At 35.6% G+C, this 20154-nt stretch overlaps 1 protein-coding gene across 16 annotated transcripts in view; it reads right to left on the minus strand.

Moving 5' to 3' along the window:
* LOC120636151 (titin) overlaps positions 1-20154 on the minus strand; it is a 134128-nt gene that overhangs the window by 48442 nt on the left and 65532 nt on the right. For 9 of the 16 annotated variants that reach the window (XM_039907471.1, XM_039907483.1, XM_039907480.1 and 6 more), the window contains 12 exons: positions 19009-19917; positions 18510-18559; positions 17376-17461; positions 16668-16888; positions 15244-15318; positions 15045-15149; positions 13600-14930; positions 12699-12806; positions 11719-11841; positions 11106-11166; positions 10736-10774; positions 2718-8099 (listed from right to left, as the gene is read on the minus strand). In XM_039907471.1, coding sequence (XP_039763405.1) covers positions 2718-8099; positions 10736-10774; positions 11106-11166; positions 11719-11841; positions 12699-12806; positions 13600-14930; positions 15045-15149; positions 15244-15318; positions 16668-16888; positions 17376-17461; positions 18510-18559; positions 19009-19917 — 8490 coding nt within the window. Of the gene's footprint in view, positions 1-2717; positions 8100-10649; positions 10775-11105; positions 11167-11718; positions 11842-12698; positions 12807-13599; positions 14931-15044; positions 15150-15243; positions 15319-16667; positions 16889-17375; positions 17462-18509; positions 18560-19008; positions 19918-20154 lie in introns of those variants that run through there. The other 7 variants (XM_039907484.1, XM_039907476.1, XM_039907472.1 and 4 more) reach the window with 6 other exon arrangements.

The following is a 20154-nucleotide window of genomic DNA, read 5'->3' on the forward strand; positions in this document are numbered from 1 at the left end:
AGTCAATGTGGCTTTTATCTTCTTGGCCTTTAACTTGGATTTAGTTACGACATAATACTAAAATATATAAGCGAACATGAGGGATTTCGAAACTTTGCGGTGCTCAACATACTTAAAATAATTACAACGTATGTAGGACCACTTTCACTCATTATTTTATTAATCATTGACGTCTCTAGAACAGCGTTATTTTTTTTTATCACATCCTAATAATGCAAATCGGCTGACCTTAGGAAGGTTGACGGATATCAATATATTTGCATTAAATTTTAATTATCCAAACACAAATCGCTGCCGTGACTATTTATGAACACATTTTCTGATATAGGATAGAAACAGGCTAAATTTCGCAGATTTTAAATTGGTATTGTAAGATCTACATTTAAAACAATTATCACGACAAAATAATAATAATAATTAATAACTATGATTATTATATTCAGAGAATGTTACGGTATCGAAGCAAAACATAGAGTGCGTAGTTTAGAGGATGTGTGTAGTGTTTCGGTACTAATTTTGTAAATCATAAAGTACACTGTATATCTGGTATTCACAGTTTATAGCTCATGGGCAACTTGGACCGGAGGGGCTCTGGAGTGAGAGTGTAAAACTTAACTTATAGCTTAACTTGTAGCTAAGTAAATCTGTCAAATTTATATGGAGTTGTAAAATGTCGACAACTAAAATAACAGAGTCATGCTAACGTGGGTGTGATGCTAGTTTAAATGAAAATTTATACTGAAGCTGCAGGTTCTAAATCCATCATGAGACACCGTCAAAGCATTGCCAAGGCTGGAGCCCATAGAGCCCTCATGCTGCGTTTCGGGTTACGATGCCAAAAATATTGTTAGAAAAGCTGTATTTAAAAAAACTACAAACTCCGTGATACTTAGTCGATGATTAATAGATCTGTGATATTAAAAATTATGCGGGAATGTTAAAATCTACATAAACTAGGTCAATGAAGTTAACTAATATGATAAACGCGAATGTATGTTTTGTTTTTCATCACTCAACCAATCATGAAATTTTGCAGGTGAACCCATGACAAGGTGTATGCAGAAAAGACACAAGATGTTCAACCGGAAAAAGGAACAAAGGAAAAAATAACAACTTTTACAAAAGGCAACTCACATTGATTGGCAAAATCTCTACGCGATCGGAACCATGGGTAAAAAGTAGTATCAATATATTAATTACATTTTATGGCCAGACAAACGTAAAGTATTTCAAAACAAAATATCACGGCAATGTTGTAATAAAACAGATGTTTTATTCAAACCTCAGGACAACAGGATTTTTATTTTATAAAAGGCTTTAGACTTTGGCAGTTGGAAAAGTAAATTTTATACCTTGTCATTGCGTATAAACGGGGGAAGTCCTTTAAATATATTTAGCTCTTTTTCTTATACTCTATTTGCTAATTACCCTAAAAAGTAGCTCAAACAACTGAGAAATAACTAATATGCGGCAGCGTAGCCGCGACGAGGACATTATTAGCTGTGACGTAGAATTTCACGTCATAAAATGCAAGAACGAATTGAATGGTAAAGCGCCCTCTGCGCCCTCCACACAGGCCAAGTATCTGTAATGATTCCTTTGAAAGATTGTGTGATTGTGTGTGAGAAAGATTTTAATTCGCAGCTCCTCCCCAGCTAAATCCCTTTTTTAATCCGATACTTTGCAGTCCAGAGCGATTATATTTTTGGTCATAATAAGTTTTTTTAGTAAATTTTACGAGCGAAACTAAAAGGTAGGTTCGGAAGGGCTTGAGACGGAGCTGAAACCTACGTCGACGCCCTGGTTGTTCCCTCTCTCATTGAACCCTCATTGCCTCAATGCCTGCAGCCAGCAATGAGTCATAATTGGTTAAGGGCGGTTAGTTTACATTTCCTGCACCGCAAGCTATATCATTTCAATTCTCTTAAACATATTATCTTAACACTCGGTAAGCCTCATCAAAATGCACAGCATGAGATAAAATGACTAATTCGTAATTACGTAAAGATGCATTCAATATTTTATCTACGACCAAGAAAAAAGTATAATCAATTTATTAGCAAACATACGTTCCAATCAATCAATCAATCAGCGTAACTATACCGTAGTACCTTCTCATATATAAAAACAACAATTGGTAAAGGTGGTAAGCATTTAATTATGGCCGCCAAGCCAAGTTCTTCGTATTAAAAAAATTATTTACTGCGACCGAAAAGAAGTAGCCATAAACAAATTAATATTTTAATTAAGATTTTTTACCAATGCTATAAAAATGGCGCATTATAACATTACTTTGAGAGAAAAATTGTTTTACAATTCTATTTATAAACTTCGGTAATTTGTTTATAAAGTATAATATAAACTCATTTGAAGTTTATAGTTCGAATTTTACAATAAGTGAGTAAATAGATAAATGTAGTTTAAAAGTCATAAAGAGTGCATTCAAATTATGCGGTTTATTTGTTCCAAAGCATAGTTCATAAAAATAATTGAATTTCACAGTGGAGGCATCTGTATAGCACGGCACCTTGTGGCCAATTTAAATACACTCTAAATCTATCTTCATAATATTAATATAAATATAAATCCATGGAATTCCATCCGTTTATCCATTTTAAAGAAATATAAAATGAACTGTTACTACCTACTTTTTATATTATACTAGTTGATATTCTAAACATTAATTTAATGCTTAAAAATATTGTGTGCTTACTTACCAATAATATGACTATCTTCCCGCAATATGGTGTAAGTTTCTACGTATTTAGGTGTTTCTGTGATAGGTTTAACTTCGGCAGTTTTTAGTTCCTCTTTTGCCTCCGTAATATAATCGGTGCTTTCATCAGCAACAACTTCTGTTTGTTGAATAGTTTTTAAAACTAAAAGGTCTTCTTTGACGTTAGTTTTCTTAATTGATTCCTTTGGGACATCTGAGACGGATTCCTCACAAAAACTTTCAGTAACAACCAAAGTCGAAAGAGAGTCTAGATTGAGATTACCTTTAATAGGCTCAGAGGATAATGATATAATATCACTTGTACTTTCTAGTATTTGCTGTTTTGTAGCGTGCAGACCTTCTGAGATAATTGGTGTTTGTTCTGCTTTCTGAGTCATGAAGGTTTTAGTTTTATCTAAAGATTGCGGTTTCTCATCTAACACAATTTCAGTCTGATTAATGCTTTTTAGTTCCATTATTTGTTCATCAGCTTTCCTTGGAATATCTTTGAACGGAATCAAAGTTTCAGGAAATTCTTGAATAATGTTTTCTTCTGTAATAAGTAAGTTTTTACTGACTTCAAATTCAAACTTGGGAGAATTCTGCGCGACGCGGTTGTCAGGCAGTTCAAGTATACTTTCAATAACATGGGGTGAAGAAGTTATAACTTCTTTTTCAGTAGTATGAGTTGCCACCACGTTTTCTTCCTTACTAGGCTGTTTGTGGAAGGTATCAGATTTTTCATGAACAAAAACTTCTGTACATTCCGCAGCTTTATAACCAGAAATGTCTTCCCTAGCAAAACACTTGACTAACTCTTTGGATATATCAAGCTTACCTATACTTTCAATTACCTGTTGCTCTTCTTTATTTACGCTTTCTACGACAACTTGAATTTCTTTAGCTTTCTCACTCTTTGTCTCTTTGGATTCATCTAATTTCAAAGCATCTTGGATAGCTACGTTTTCACTTGTTAAAATATGACTAGTTGTTTTAATACCTAATGTTTGCTCCCTAGTGATAGGATGAGTTTTAGATGTAAAGATTTCTTCTTTTTCATCAGGAAAGACATCTGTAATTATAACGTGCTGTTGCGAATCTAACTGTAAATATGTTTTTTCTTCGTTTGGTAAATTTTGTTGTGGTAGTATAAATTCTGATTCTTTTGGAAGTACTTCTTGAACTACAATGGACGACATACTTTTAACCGAAAAGTTGACATGTCTCGGTTGTTGTTCTGGATTGTTATCTAAGGACTGCTCTTTTTCTATAGATTCTATTTCAAGTACTGTAATATGTCTTGCTGGTTCAATATTCCCAGATATACTTTCTGTTTTATCGAGTGATATTTGCTGTAAGAGTTCTCCTTTTTCTAGAGGAATGATTTCTATAGTATTAATATGGTCACCCATTTCCATACTAGATAATGGCTTTTCCTTTCGTATTTCGGTAACCCTCAATAAATCCTCTGGTCTTTCTTCAAGTTCCACTTCACTAGTATATAAAGGTGTTACAGTATCTATACTATAATCTTTTATTTGTTTTGTAGCATAATCTAATTTTTCAATCACGTCTTCATATTCAGATACATGACAAACGTCAATATTTATATGTTGAAGAGTGTCAAAAGTAACATTTTTAATAGCCGATGTTGATATTTTATCCACGTTTAATTTACTCTCCATCTCAGCTACCACCTCTTCTGATACGTGAAGGTATTGTGATGATTTGATACTACAATCTGCATTTTGCGGTTTTGCATTATCTAATTGTACAAGCTGACTTTCTTTTTCACTAACAACAGTTTCGGTTGTTCCTAAAGAGGCATTTAGCGAAATATTTTGTTCAGGTATAATTGTATGTGATTTTGCAAACGGGACTTCATTAAAGGAAGATTCTGACTCTCCAACCAAAACTTCTGTTACATCTACGGCTGTTTGTGATTCCACATTCGTTTTCAAAACTCTTTTTCCAGGTACTTCCTCAGGTTCAATATTTTCTGCCTTATTAGATACATTTACTTCAGTGCTAATAATTTCAGTATAAGGTAGGAATTGAAAGGAAGCACCATGACTAGGCAAAACGAACTGATTATCAAATTCTTTCTCTTTTTCGGTTGTATTAATAGAACTTTCTATAATAGATTGTAATTCAACGAATTTTGACGTAACATTATATTTTAATGGGTTTTCGTGCAAAAATATACCTTCGCTATCTGCCAGTACTGTTTCTGTTTGTTCTAAATTGAAAAAGTCACTACATTTTATTTCAGGTTTTTGTTTAGGAATATCTTGAGTAAACTCTTTTTCGGATTGAATGACAGTAACCTCTTCTACTTTAGCAGATTTACCATAGATATCATCTAATTTCATTTGAGCTATTCTACTTGGGAAAACCAAATTATCAGTCTCATTCAAATTATCGGATTGAGATAAGGTCTCACAAATTTCCAAGCCACGTTGCTCACACATTTGTATATTCACTTTTTGTTCTTCTGGAATTTTTGATAAAACTAATACATTTTCTTTTTCTGCTGTTATATATTCCATTTGCTTCGGAGCAGGAAGAGCAGCAACTGTAACTATGGCTTTCGATTTTATAACTTCTCTTGGAACATCTAAAGTAAGTTCTGAAGAATTAACAATAGCTTCTTGTTGTACGATAGCTTCGGATATAATTGGAGCTGGTGTCAAAAAGATTTCACGTCGATTATCCTGATTTTGAAACGTTGACGGTAATGTTTCAGGTGAAACTTCATCTGTTATAACAGCCTGAACAGAATCAATACTAAGTGTTGCTGCAGCAGAGTGTGGACTTATTAAATTTAGCGTGCTTTCCTTTTCATTACATTCAGCGGTTGATATAACGACTTCTTTATGAGTGAAATTTTCTATGTTGGCTTTGGAAATTTTATCAGATACGTCAAATCTATCTGTAAATGCCACACTTGAGCTTGCAACAAATTCCATCGATGTTGCTACAGGTCTACTAACAATATCAGTTGAAGGTTCACAAACTTGCTGTGACGGTGTCGCAAAGCTATAAGGCTCTTCTTTTTCATGACTCAATATTTCAGATATTTTAATACTTCCTTGTACTGGAACGATCGCTTGGCTAACGAATTTTAAGCTTGGTTCGTGAATATCTTCTAGAATAGCTTGACTATCTAAGATAGAGTTTTCAGATATTTGAATGGGATAAATAAATTGAGATGTTATGTCAGCTTCACGAAATTCCATTTGGGGGATTTCTAGTTGTATTGTAGAATCACGTAAATTTATTTCAGTTACAACCGCAGCTTTTTGATTTATTTCAACGTCTATTTTTGCATATTTATCCGTAACAGTTTTGTAAATAGTAAGATCGTTTTCCGTACAACTAGGTACTGTTTCTATAATATTTAAACTTTCATTTTCAGTAAAGGTTGTATAGGCTTGTGATTTGTTAACTGGATGATCATCTAATTTTCGAAGTTGCTCTTGCACTGTCGCTTGAAGAACTGAAACTTCTGTGTGTAAATCTCTTTGCTCAATAGCGTTGTTGGTTTTTTTGTTTAATGGTTGTAAAATATCAACTTGATCAGATGTAGTTACTTCTTGGGAAACAGGACTACGCAAATTATGAGTAAGTGTGGGTAGAGTAGTGGAAACTTCAGGCGTTTGATCGATGACAAGTTTATTTTCCGAATCAGGTGCGTTCATTTCCAAGACAGATACTGATATGTTAGGAATTAAAGACACAGACGCATTTTCAGGATTCTTAGTTGAAAATAACTGCGAAGACTCTTGGTCATGTATAAAAGGTGTAGTTACAATTCTAGCATTTTCAGTGATAACTGCTTCCGTAGCCTTTTTACTTTCTACTTTATTTGTAGATTCGAAATTTTCTGGGGCTGTTAATTCTAGTGTTTCTGAAGTAATCAGCGATTCTGTATGCTCAATATCAACATGTGCTTGCGCGGCATGTCTGTCTTCTACATAAACGGATTCTTTTGTATTTTCATGTACCTGAACTTCCTCAGTCACATTAGTGTCTAAGGTCAATAAAGTGACATGTGCATGATTACTTATTAAGCCTTCTCTATCTAATAAAGTCATTTCAGATTCATGAATGCTAGTTTCAAAGTTACACTTATGCTGATGTTCGCTAAAACTTACGTCAGCTTTTTTCTCTGAACAAATGTCAGGTATAAATTCTGACTCTTTAATATGAGGTGTAGTCATATAATTACATAAACTAGAATGTAATATTAAGTCTTTTTCAACGTTAGCTTCAGCTGGAAAGCTAAGTACTGTCAGAGATCCTTCTTTTTCGTGAACTTCATTTGTTGACACGAGGATGCTTTCTTTTGATACAATATTTACGTTAGCTTCTTGTGAATGTGGTACTTTAAGCAAACCCAAAGTTCCTTCTTTCTCTTGCACATCATGAATTTCAGTGAAGATCTGGTTTGATACTAACACATTTTTCTTAGCTGTTTCCGTAGGCACAATCAACTCTGGGTAGTATTTACCAGATTTATCGTCAACGAAAATTTCGCTAACTTCTACCGATTCTAATAAATTGAAATTGATATTTGAAGTAACTGGTTTTGCAAGGTTTTGGTTTGGTAGCTCATGCTCCCGCGATTCTTCTTCAACTTGGGTTACCTTTAAGCCAGTTAACGCTGTAACAGATACCTCTGCAAAAGACTTAGTAATAATCGAGTCTTCCAAAGATACTTCGTCAATAGCGGTAAAATCTTGTGAAACCCTCAAAGCATCTTGTAAAATAATGGTTGATATGGCAGTCTCTCCTTTTTTTTGTTCGCCTTTATCGATATCAATAACAGATAAATTTACGACGGTCTCCGCAGTAACGATATTTTCTGCAGGCACTAGACCTTCACGGGCCTTACTATCTGTTTTTATAATATTCACTTGACATTCATCCACTGAATCTTTAACATCTACTTCAGTAACCTGCAGCGATTCCATTTCATTGTACGATTCGTGAACATTCCTGGTATTAGCTTTTTCTGTTACTCTAAATATTTTTTCTTTATCGTGAACTTCTTGAATACCGCTTGTGAGGGAATAATTTGTGTCAAACTTCACCTTAGCTATATCATTCCGTTTTTGCTGTTCAGGAACAATATGTGCCACTTCACTGGCTGATACTACTTCAATTTTATTGTCCTGAATACCTGTGGCAAAAGTAGTAATAAATGGGACGTGCTCTTCTTCCAAAGTTTTTATTACTTCATCTTCAACATATTCCGAATTTTGTTTTGGGTGATCTTCTTGCCTCCTGTTTATTGTAATATCTTCTTCAACTTCAATTACATCTATTGAACCTATTCTTTGTTTTTTGGATTTTTTGCTTTTGGTTTTTTCTTTCGTATCTGTGAAATCACAGTACAATGAATACAATGTTTTAAGTATAATTTGTTTTTAATAAAATATGCGTAGCATAAACAATAGCATTAGGCGTTATTTTTTATTCATATCGTAATTGTCTCTTGTTAATACCATATTGTTTTGTAAGTTTTATAAGCTAAACTAAAAGAATGTTTAAATAATAATTAGATTTTAAATAAATACTTACTTCTCTGAATGCGTTCTATAGAGTTTGTTATTTTTTTATAGTAAGCGTACTATAATCGTTAAGATAATATAAAACTAAATGTCTACGTCTTGTTAAAGTTAAAGTACAATAAACAATTAAGCGATAAATTAACCAGACATTTATTATGACGTCAACTTAACTTATTTTATAAACTAATTTCTAAGTTATTTTTACAGATTTATAAGCATTGACTAAGTACATAGTAATTAAATTTTTAGTAAGACTACGATTCTATGTTGAAATTAATAATTAATTAACCCGACTACGGGCCTGTTCACGCGCCTGCGTAACCCCACTTAAAATACGCTCACTCAGATAAAAGATTTCCTTTAAATATTAATGTGTAGGTATAAAATACATATATTAAAAATGTGAATTTCTAAAAACTTTATTTTTTGTTATAGGTGGGGTAGGCTAGAGTAGAGCTCTTAGAGTGAAAATTTAGTATGTCATATTCGTTCCACTAAGCATCAAACCCGTTTTGCACCTCACCTCTCCACTCAATTATTGCTTTCGGTCAAAGTAAGAAAAAAACTTTATATGGATATTTGACGAACTATCTAACCTAACCTCTATTACTCAGTCGAAAGAACTGAAATTCAAGTGTTCAGCAGTAACCGAATTATACAACTAAACTATTTCAAATCCCGAAAATTAGTTCTATCCTTTGCATAAATCTAATTGTGGAATAGAACATACCACCAATGTAAGAGCTCTAAATTTAGTTAAATTGAAATAATAGCGTACATCCTAAGTCCGAAATAGAAAACATTGCGCATAAGGCGAGAAGGGTATCCAAAATAAGCTATATCGTTAATAAAAATATCATTTACAATTCTCGCATATGCATTGGTAAAAAGTTTTTACTTAGAAATAAAGTAAAATAACAAAGCGTTTATAGTGTTGTAACAGCATAGTCATATTTATAAATATTATATTAACCAGAAAATAAAGAATATATGTAGATAGTCTCTAATGAATAATGTGTAACTGTTACAAAAGAAGTTTGAATATACAATGTATAGAGACACATGTACATTATACAGACTTGTGTACAGATGGCTTGTAGAATAATGTGTAACTGTTACAAAATAGGTTTGAATATACTATGTATATAGGCACATGTACAGTATATAGACTCATGTATAGATGACTTGAGCAATAGGGTGTAACTGTTACAAAAGAAGTTTGAATATATCATGTATAGAGACACATGTATAGTATATTGACTTGTGTACAGATGGCTTGTACAATAATGTGTAACTGTTACAAAGTAGGTTTGAATGTACCATGTATAGAAACACATGTACATCATATTGACTCGTGTACAGATGGCTTGTACAATAATGTGTAACTGTTACAAAATAGGTTTGAATATACTATGTATATATGATAGACACATGTATAGTATATAGACTCATGTATAGATGGCTTGAACAATAGGGTGTAACCGTTACAAAAGAAGTTTGAATATACCATGTATAGAGACACGTGTACATTATATAGACGTATGTATAGATGGCTTGTACAATAGTGTTTAACTTTTAAGGAAGTTTTAATAGACAATGTAGAAAGACTCTGCTAGGTAGCTTTCATAATAAGTAGTTCAATTGGTAAGCAGAGTTCCAGATGAAGTCTTATGTCCTGTGACACCTGGATTGGAGATCTGCTGCTTTGCAATTTGAACACCTGGCAGATCGTGTAACGTTTGCAGAACCGTACCGAAACCCCTTAATGCTCGCGAACTCTGCGCACAACTGCGTACAGGTCGCAACTGCGCACACCACGGGACGCCGCCCAGACCCACAGTGTATTTGTAATGACACGTGCACTCTCTAAATGAATATATCTATGCAATGGGCATGTGTAATATTCCTCCGTAGTCGAGTTATGACTATTCCATTTGTGCATTATACACAGACAAAATGAGAAAGGTAGACATAAGAAGTGCTGTCTGAAGGTTATTAGCAAATAAACCTTGAACGTACCGGTTGGACAGTCTAATTTTCACTGAACCATTGAGTTGATTGTGTGCGACTTGTGCCTCCAGTCCGTTCTTCCTATCGTCACCAGATGACGACAACTAGACGGAGATGTCAAGAAACAACGCCAAAAATCAACTTATTTTTCGAATCCATAACCTCGATTCGAAACGAGACCGTTTCAGCGGTGCGACTACATGCGCGAGATTTTTATTTTTACTCGTTTGTGCACTTCTTGTCCAACTTTTTCGTGTAAGTCTGTTGCATTATAATATTATGTTATTATATTATGTTTATTAAAGGTTTTTATAAGGCATATAGCGGTATGGTTAAAGAGTACAAACGTAAGCATATTTCACAGGCCAAGTACGAGCTCCATCGATACTTTAAGCGTTGCTGCACTCATAAGTCGAAATTTATTTTAACTCACCCTCCACCAATTGCTTCACCTCAGTTCTGAGCGTCGTATCTGAAACATTCAATTATGAAAATCTGCATTTTTGATCGGGATCCATTAGTTTCCAGGGATAAATTTCAACATCCATCTCCGAGACGCGAACTATCGCGTTATCGCAAAGATCGATTAAACTGTAAAGATGTCGATATGCAAAAAAAGCCTTTTCCGTATAAAAATACTGGGCTTCCAATTTTGTATTTTTTTTTTTAACGAATTTTACTATATTGTGATTGTTTGTTTGTTGAAGTTTAGTTTTGGTTCCAACAAAAACATTATTTCAATATATTATTCAATTGCCAGGCAAAGTCAAACATCCACTTGTATTGGTCTAAGAAAAGCGTACCTTTTAAAACCTCAATCGCTGACTTCTCCGCAACCTCTTCGACCGTCGATCGAACGACGACCTGTAAAAGATCAACGAAATATCTGTTACATTATGTTGAATAGATGAACGCTTCGGGCTCTGAGATAGGCCTTAACACCTCCGCCTCAGGTTGGTGGACACGGGGCGGCACGTTACAGGACGTGCTCCTTACATGCCCTGCGAAGTGTTGCTCCGGTGTCAGGCGGCCACTCGCTCGGTCCGCCAACCAATAGGACCACGAGGTAGCTAACAGAGCGATCTTATTGGTCGAGGGTTATCTACATCCTATCCACACCTATAGATCAGCTATCGGAGCTTCTGTAGTGGAAACGGGCAGTAACTAGAACTATTTTATTACAATGTTAAAAATGTTGCTGATGTAGGTAGGTCTATGTGAATAAAGAAAGTATAAAATCTTTGCCTTAAAGTGTTGGTATACTCTCGGCCCTATAAAGGTTGATCGCAAGGGCTGTACAGAGGTTTCGTGAGAGAATCAATCTTAGCTGTGGGCTGGATCTTAAAATGTGAGATGAGATACGGCTACATCAGTATGTCGTATTACATTATTATAACGGAAGGCAGTGAAACTCACCTCGCTCGCTTCCTTGTGCTCCCAAGACCGCGGCTTGAAGTCTTCCGGGCTGAAGTGCGTGATCACCTCCTCAACGGTGACGTGTTTGGAACCGATCATCCTCATGAAAGCGCGGAAGCCGACCTTAAATTCAAAGTCATTTTAATTTTAGCAGATGCCTATTAAGCGTTAATCACAGAATTCAGAAAATAAGATTCCTCATTCAGCTATTATTGCATGCAGTGCATTGTGACAAAAACTACGAAAACGCCCCGCGCATGTCTCACTTCATGACCGCGTAATATTGCAAGCTCACAAACTTTTCCCATATTGTAAACATTAATGGTTAATATTTAGAATATTTGAGGAAAAATAATTACTGTTAATGCTAATTGAATGAAGTGACTAACCGCCTGTTCGAGGAACACTACTAAAGTGGAGTAGTTTTTGATGCTTTAATATTAGTTGTGTACACGGTTTCTGTATGTTCTTAACATTTTTTATTTCTGTTATACTTTCTATACTTTCATTCTTCTTATTTCAATTCCATAAAATGTATAAACGAAACCCGGCCAAGTGCGAGTAAGACTCGCGCACGAGCACGAACCTTACTAATATTATAAATGTGAATGTGGGGATATTTTTTACGCTTTCACGCAAAAACTTCTCAACAGTAGAATTTACAGTGTAGAATGTTTCATAATGAGTTTTATTTCCTTTCGAGAATTTTCTCAAATCTAAGACGGTTGTAGTTTCGCAAAGTTCGTAGTTCTAAATAAAATCCACGACAGCATATTTCTATCTTTTAAGGTTGGCTCACTATAACCTATTTTAGGCTAACCAAATTTGTTCTAGAATAATGCACGTGAATTAAATAATAATTTTTACAAACTACACCCTATTTTTTTTCATAACAATAAACAAATTTAAAATATCAAAATCTCACCAATAAACTATCCACATATATTTTAAAATTGTAAGAGTGTAGTTACAAAACCGACCTTGGCTGCGATGACATCCTCAGACTGCGTCGTTTCCTCAGTAAGAGCTTCTGTGATGAGGGCGCTGTGACCTTGGCGCTCCACGAGCCGCACTAGTGCAGACTGCGCCTGTGGGAAGAGCATCAATAGCTATTTCAAAACCGACTTATAAAAAAGGAGGAGGTTCTCAATTCTGTTTGTAGTTGTTTATTTATTTATTCTTAGACCTTTAACCTTGAAATGAGTACACCCGTGTTTTTGGAAGTCTTCTGAAACGTATCTAGCTAAATATCAACAATCAACAAAATTCCTAGTAGGCCTAATATGACTTTTGAAACGTCAAGTCTGTCTGTATGTAGTGACTCTACCACCGGTTCGGAAGGCAGATTCTACCGAGAAGATGCCGGCAAGGAACTCAGCAGTTGCTCTTTTCCAACAATGCCTATAACAGCAGTGGACTGCTGGACTTAAGGGTTTGTTCATAGTCCCCGCGCTGGGCAGACGGGTTGGTGATTGCAGTATCTGGTCACTATCACTATAAGACATATCCAGCAGTTTAGCTGAGAAAAAATAACGAAAAGGCAGTCTAATTTTTATGACAGTCTTCAAGTAGTGTTAGAGCTTTTTATGACAGAGCTCGTCCGGGAAAGTACTATCGCTATATATCTGCCGCTAAGCAGCATTGTTGCAATGCTGTGTCGGGAACACAGCGTGAAGGGCGAGGTTGCCGATGTAATTACAGCCACAAGAGGCTTAACAGCTACGCCTTAGGATGATGGACACAGAGCGCACTTTACAGAATGTTTACCTTGCATGCTCTGGGAAGAGTTGCTCAGTTTAAAGGCGATGGTTTTACAGTTACCATATCTGCTTGGTCAGTCACTTAATCGTGAAGTCGCTAAATATCGTGTTTGGACATTACCTGCGGGGCTCTCAGCGCCGGGAAGCATTGCGCGTCATACAGGCTCTCGATTTCTTGCGTCGTCGCCCCACTCCTGAGCATGTAACCTATCTTCGCTAACTCTCGCAGAGGCGACTCGCCGGGCCCGAATTCCTTTACATCAATGACTTCGAGCAATTCATTTATTTCGGCCACCATTCGCGAATCTTCTACGACCGTTTTCGTAGCTTTCCATTTCTGATACGGAACCTTCTCGAATGTGTCCGTCGTTTCGTCCATGGGTGCAGCTTCCAAGCCGTCGGCTTTCTTTTCTTCTATTGGCACTTTTTTCTCGGTAACTTCTTCCGTTGCAGAAATCACAACGTCTTCTATGACCTCTTTTACCTTCTCTTTTCTTACGTCTTTTTTAACTTTCGTTTTCTTTGTTGTAACTATGTCAACCGTTTCTTCTTTGATGAGCTCCGCTTCCACGCGATCAACCTTACTTTCTTCGACTGGCGCCTTCTCTTCAGTGACTTCCTGCGGTACTATTACTTCTTCCACCTCTGAAACTGATATATCCTCTACGACCTTTTTAAGCTTTTCTTTTCTGAGATCTTTCTTTACTTTCGTTTTCTTCACCGCCGCTGTGTCAATCGTTTCTTCTTCCACGAGTTCTTCTTCAACTGGTGCCTCTTCATCGGTTATTTCCATCGGAACTATTAGTTCTTCCGCCGTGGAAGTCAAAACGTCCTCTCTAACTTTTTGTTTTCTTTGATCTTTCTTTATAATTCTAGATTTCTTCGTCGTTACTTTTTCGACCGTTTCTTCGTCCACAAGCTCAGGCTCCACCCAATCTACTTTACTTTCTTCAACAGGTGACTCATCAACGGGCGCTATAATATCTTCTTCTGGCGCGGAGATGGAAATATCCTCTACGACCTCTTTCACCTTTTCTTTTCTTAGATCTTTCTTTACTATGGTTTTCTTCGTCATAACTATGCCAACTTTTTCTTCTTCGAGCTCTTGCCCCACGCGGTCTTCTTCAACGGGTGCTTCTTCCTCTACGACTTCCTTCGGAACTTCTTCCGTGGCAGATATAGATAATTCTTCAACAAACTCTCTTCTTTGATCCTTCTTTACAATCTTCGTTTTCTTTGTCGTGACTTTATCAACAGTTTCCTTCGTCTCGAGCACTCGCAAAGTGGCTGTAGTCGAGGCCTTACCAACGTCGCTTACAGCTTCGCAACGGTATGTGCCTTCAGACTGTTTGGTCACCTCGATTATTTTGCATACCGTTGTCTCACCGTCGTTTTCTATCGTATAAGTTTCGTTGGTCCGAATAACTTCGCCGTCTTTGTACCAAACGATATCTAAAAACATTTATAAGCAAGATTACAATCATAAGTTTTATAACATTTATTTTGTAATTCTATCAAAAGGCATAAGAAGTCTACTTAAATGTAAGCAAGCTGTTTTGGAGGTACCTGGCTTAGGCACGCCGCTGTAGCGTGCAGTGAAAATGACCGTTTGCTCAACGCGCGCGCGTTGGCTCACTAGTGGCTTCACGAATGTTGGCACGAAGTGACTCACTGAAACGATACATTTTAAGAATTCAGTAAATATTCTTACATGGTTTTCGAGTGGTAGGGCAAAAAGTTTTTATTATTAATTTAGTCATTTTACCTTTTAGAACCTCCTGTAAATTTTCCATATGCGTGACCCATTCCGGTTTCCTATAGTCGGTTGTACCGATGACACCTACGGAAGAAACAGAATTTATCAGAAACTTTAACTCCATTAACTAATTTCTACCGAATTCAATGCTACCATCATAATTAAAAGTAACATTTGAATCACACACACATTTTGAGGATGATTCTAATATTGATTTAATGTTACTCAACATGTGTCATATGGAAATGATCCATTTTTGATACGGTTGTTGTTCACTAGCTTCTGCTTCACTCAATCACAGTTTATTGAATAACCCAAGGTCCAGACTTCTTTCAGACAGGTCCTGAGTTCTTCGTATAGTCAGACATACAATAATGCGCTTGGAATAAATCTTGAATAATTTTACATCGAAATATTATGTTACCTACAAAATGTATGAAAAAAAATTACTTATTTTTCGTATCAATTTTAAAACAGAAATCCGATACTCAAAAAATTTAACTTTAATGAAAGTAAATTACTCAAATTTCGAGCGAGAGTAGTGTGCAAAAACCTAGCCAAAACTCTCACTCTCTTTTGTGATAGGCCCTTTTCAGTGTTTGGTTGAGGTACGGGCATGCAGACACGCATACAGATTCGATTTAAATAACATCAGTGTAGATTGTGGTGTAAATTTAAGTAACGCGTTGCGTCGTAATATTTTGATTTTATAAATAAAATGTTGGAATCAGGAATCGGACATTCTGTAAAGGGATCAAATCCTGGGTTTACTGATACTTTGTTGCATTTGGCGACGACGTTATCTGAAAAGAGAAACTGAAATAACATTAAATATAATAACAAAATGCTTCGTTGGTCTGGTTGTTGGCATTCATTACTACTATACCGTAAGTTTACATGGATTCCCTTTTGCATATCGTAACATTATATCGTCATAGAAAAATATACTTAACGTTACTTTTTCTAATCTCGTATTTTGATTTTTTTTTAACTACAAACGTTCTGCCTAAAATTGATTACAAGGTCCAAAAATATTAGGCATGTTTTAAAAAAAATCTCAGTTAGGAAATGATAGTCGTGCGACCAGTACCACCGGACCCAGTTTTTATTGCTCATAATAACTATAATAATCGTTGAAACCCTCCAACTAGCATTAAGCTAGCAGCTACTAACTAGCTAGCAACTGCCACAAAAGGTCCATGTCAGTAAAAAAATTAGTTAAACGTTGGTGACCATCAACGAAAGTGGATCAAACTCAAGCCGATTTTGAGTGTAATTTTGGTATGTTTTCTAATTTCCTAAAGGGAAGCAAAAAATACCAATTGGTGCTACAAATTTTATCCCTTGTCAGGGGATATAATCGGAGGATATAATTTGTCACCATGCTAGCCGTCGGGGGCTTGAAACCATAAAATAGTCTAGACTTTTCTTACTCTCGACAGACAAAGCTGCGACAGTTGATGCGGCGCCCAACGCGTTGGTAGCTTCGAACGAGATCTCGCCAGTATCGTCCTGATACACCTCCGGTATGATCAGCATTGAGGTGCCATCCTCCAGTTCCTCGATCTGGTACTCCTGAGACTGGTGGATTTCCATTCCTTGCTTCAGCCATCTTATCTCGGGGGTGGGAACTCCGATGGCTTTTGCTACTAACCTATTAATGCAGAAGAGAGACTTTTTATAGCCTATTTTGAAATGAATATACATTAAAATATTTATAAATCAAAAAAAAAATTACCACAAATAAAGGGCTACATATAATTATTTATTAATTTAAAGGATATTGTTTACAATTTTTTTGTCTCTTAACTACCGGTCTGCAACCTTTGAAATGTTTCTCAAAAGTTCTAAGTTTAAACTTCTATTAGGTATTATATAAAAGATTATGTAAAAGATGGAAAATTTTGGGTGTGAGGTATTTATTGCCTGTAATCGTTTTAATTAATAATCTGAGTTCATGGGTCTGACCCAGAATCGTCTTACACTTTAAACCCCAGGTATGTCTTTTTGCAGTAAGTTGCCACCTATGTGGAAAGCAGGGTCTACCGCACAAAATCATTTTTGGTAAGTTTAAAAGGTCGCTAGATGAAATGACTTCGCTGCGACCACGTCTATAGGGAAACAGGTGCCTACAAACGTACCTCGTTAGTTCTCCCTCGGTAGCAGATACCACTGTGGGTAATGGTTTAACAATCTTAGGAGCGAATTCTTCAATGTCACTGGTTTTCTGGAAAGTACAGGAATAGACAATTAAAAATAGTAGATATATACGTAAATAGTAGTATATATACGTACTTACAACTTTTACCTTAAATCGATGACATATGGGTATATGTCATCTATTTAAGGGTCAATTAGGCCAGTAACGAAACTGAATTTTATGTGTTTATGAACTTACTCTTTTCTGCTTGCCCTAATCCCACCTTTGGGGTCAACAACATGAACAGAGTTGCTCTTTCTTACTTTTCTTGATTTTTTTACCCCATGTGTGAACTTATTCATCGTTTTAATAATACTGTTTGCTCAACTGTTGCGCTGCTACGAGCGATATACTGTTGTTGAAAAAGGAGTTTTGCTCTCCAAATCTCCATAACGGCCAGATTTGTAAGGTTACTTTACCATAATGGTAGAAGCGAACTGACTGTCCGTGACAACTTTATAAGCGGTATTAATAATGCCTCATTAGTGCTATCGACTTGAAATTTTACTAAAAATTTTTTCTTGCTTAATTTGATTTTAAACAGGAAAAAATGCATATACGGGGTTAAAGTAAAAAATACCAGATAGCTCTCGGCCTGCAGTTGCTTTCATTAAACTTTAGTACTTTATTTCCTAGTGGAACTTTGTGAAATATTAAATATTTTACGAAGATACTCTACTTGTTACTACTCTGTAATTTAACATCGGCGATAGTGCGTGAACCACGATTCTATTGTGCTTGCTCGCAGCGGTTTGGCCAGTGCCAGGGCCAGGGGCAGTGGACTTTAGTCAATTTTTCGCTGATTGTTATTTGGTTTCAAAGTGTTATGTCTTTTAACAGATTTTTTTTGTATGAAATAAATTAATAATGAATTTTAAAAAGTCATACAACAAAATTTGTTAGTTATAATGATAAGAACTATAAGGCCGAGAGATTTCTGGTATTTTTTATTGAACCCTGTATATGTAATAAACAAATACCAAGTTTATAAGCAGTTGGTGCATATAACTAGGATAACGACGAAAATCGCAAAACTACTTTCAAATTTGTTTAAAAAGATATAAACTTTACTTACTTCGTCGCTTAAGATATCTTCTTCCGACGCGCTCGGCACATATTCGTAAGCTGTAAACATAGAAAGGCCTCTATAATACATAATTAGGTTTTTTTATGGAAATGGCAATACCCAGCTTTGATTAAAAATTGCTAATTAAAATTGCGTGTGCTTTAGTGCTTTAGTGTAATTAAAAGCTAAGATACCTACGCCAATATCTACTACTACTACTCGATCTACTTGTAAAACCCAAAGCCTGACGATAATAAATTGTTGAACACTTTTTTTTATCGTTTTAACAATCAAAAATCAACTTCCACAAATTAAAAACTTTCATTTCTTAATTTTAGTCTAACACTTTCTTTATTTCACAGATTACTACAGTGTACAGATGCATGGCAACTTTGAAAATCGGTGATGAAGGTGAACAATCGATAGTGCATGTAACATTCCGTGCAGTTTACGTTATTAGATTCGCATGCATTCAGACCAGTATTGTTAAAGCTGTTTTTTGCACTACCTTCCACCGTCACTACACATTCGCTGATGCTTCGTCCGTATTCGTTCTCAGCCACACAGCTGTAAGTGCCTGACATTTCTGGGAAAGCTTCTTTGATGCAAATTTCACACAATCCAGATTCTTGACGACCGACCGTTATATCTCTTGCCCATTCGATACAGTTTCCGTCATGATACCAATCGATTTTAGGCCAGGGCTCAGCGTCGATGGTGCATTTTAGTATTATTGGGTCACCGTCCATTACAGTTGTACATTGTAAAGGTGAAAGGAATTCAGGCGCTCTTCCTGATGTCTCTTTAATACTCTTTTCTAACAAAAGAGACGCGGACGACGAAACTGATCCACCAAAGTTTTCAGCTCTACACGTTATTATCCCAAATAATTCCTGTGTCATGTTTTCAATACAGAGACATGAAACGTTTTGCTTGTTGGTTATGTAGATATTATGTATTTTATTTTCTTTGATGTAACTTAAAACATCTCTGTTACCAATAAACCATTGGAATGATGCACATGGATTGGATTCCACCTCGGTCTCTAACAGAACGATCTCTTCCAAGCGAACGTATTTCGGCATTAAGGGTTTAACAAAACTGGGTGGCTCAACATGGTCTCGTTCAGTTTGCTTGGCTAATTTTATAGTGCTTGCAGATTTCAAAACAATATTATCTTTTTCTATTAGTACTTCGTATTTGCCTACTTTGTTTTTATTTGCTTTTTGTATTCTTAATGTTGATTTGCCATTTTCGTTTTTTATAAAACAATCGTCACTGTTTGCAATCACTTGATTATTACGGAACCAAGTAATCTTATCGACTAATTTTGGTGTAAAGGTAACTTCAAGTTCAAAATCATCGCTATCATATACAGTCATGGCCTTTATGGGCTGAACTATTAAGGGTCCAACTTCTGTAAAATATTTCCTCGTTAATGATACCGCTTTATTAGTTAATTTTTTTATTATCTGAGAATTTGAACTACTGCATTTTATAATCTAGGTTGGTTAAATTGTACTGGAAATTATATTAGTTTTAACAAAATATCTCTACAATTATGTATTATGTATTGGGAAGGGAGCTAAGAGTAGTTTGTTTATTAAAAAGGAAAGAGTTGACATTTTTCTAATTTTACGCCATGCATCTGTAT

This window comes from Pararge aegeria, chromosome Z (genome assembly GCF_905163445.1).
Source record: "Pararge aegeria chromosome Z, ilParAegt1.1, whole genome shotgun sequence".
Classification (NCBI taxonomy): domain Eukaryota; kingdom Metazoa; phylum Arthropoda; class Insecta; order Lepidoptera; family Nymphalidae; genus Pararge; species Pararge aegeria.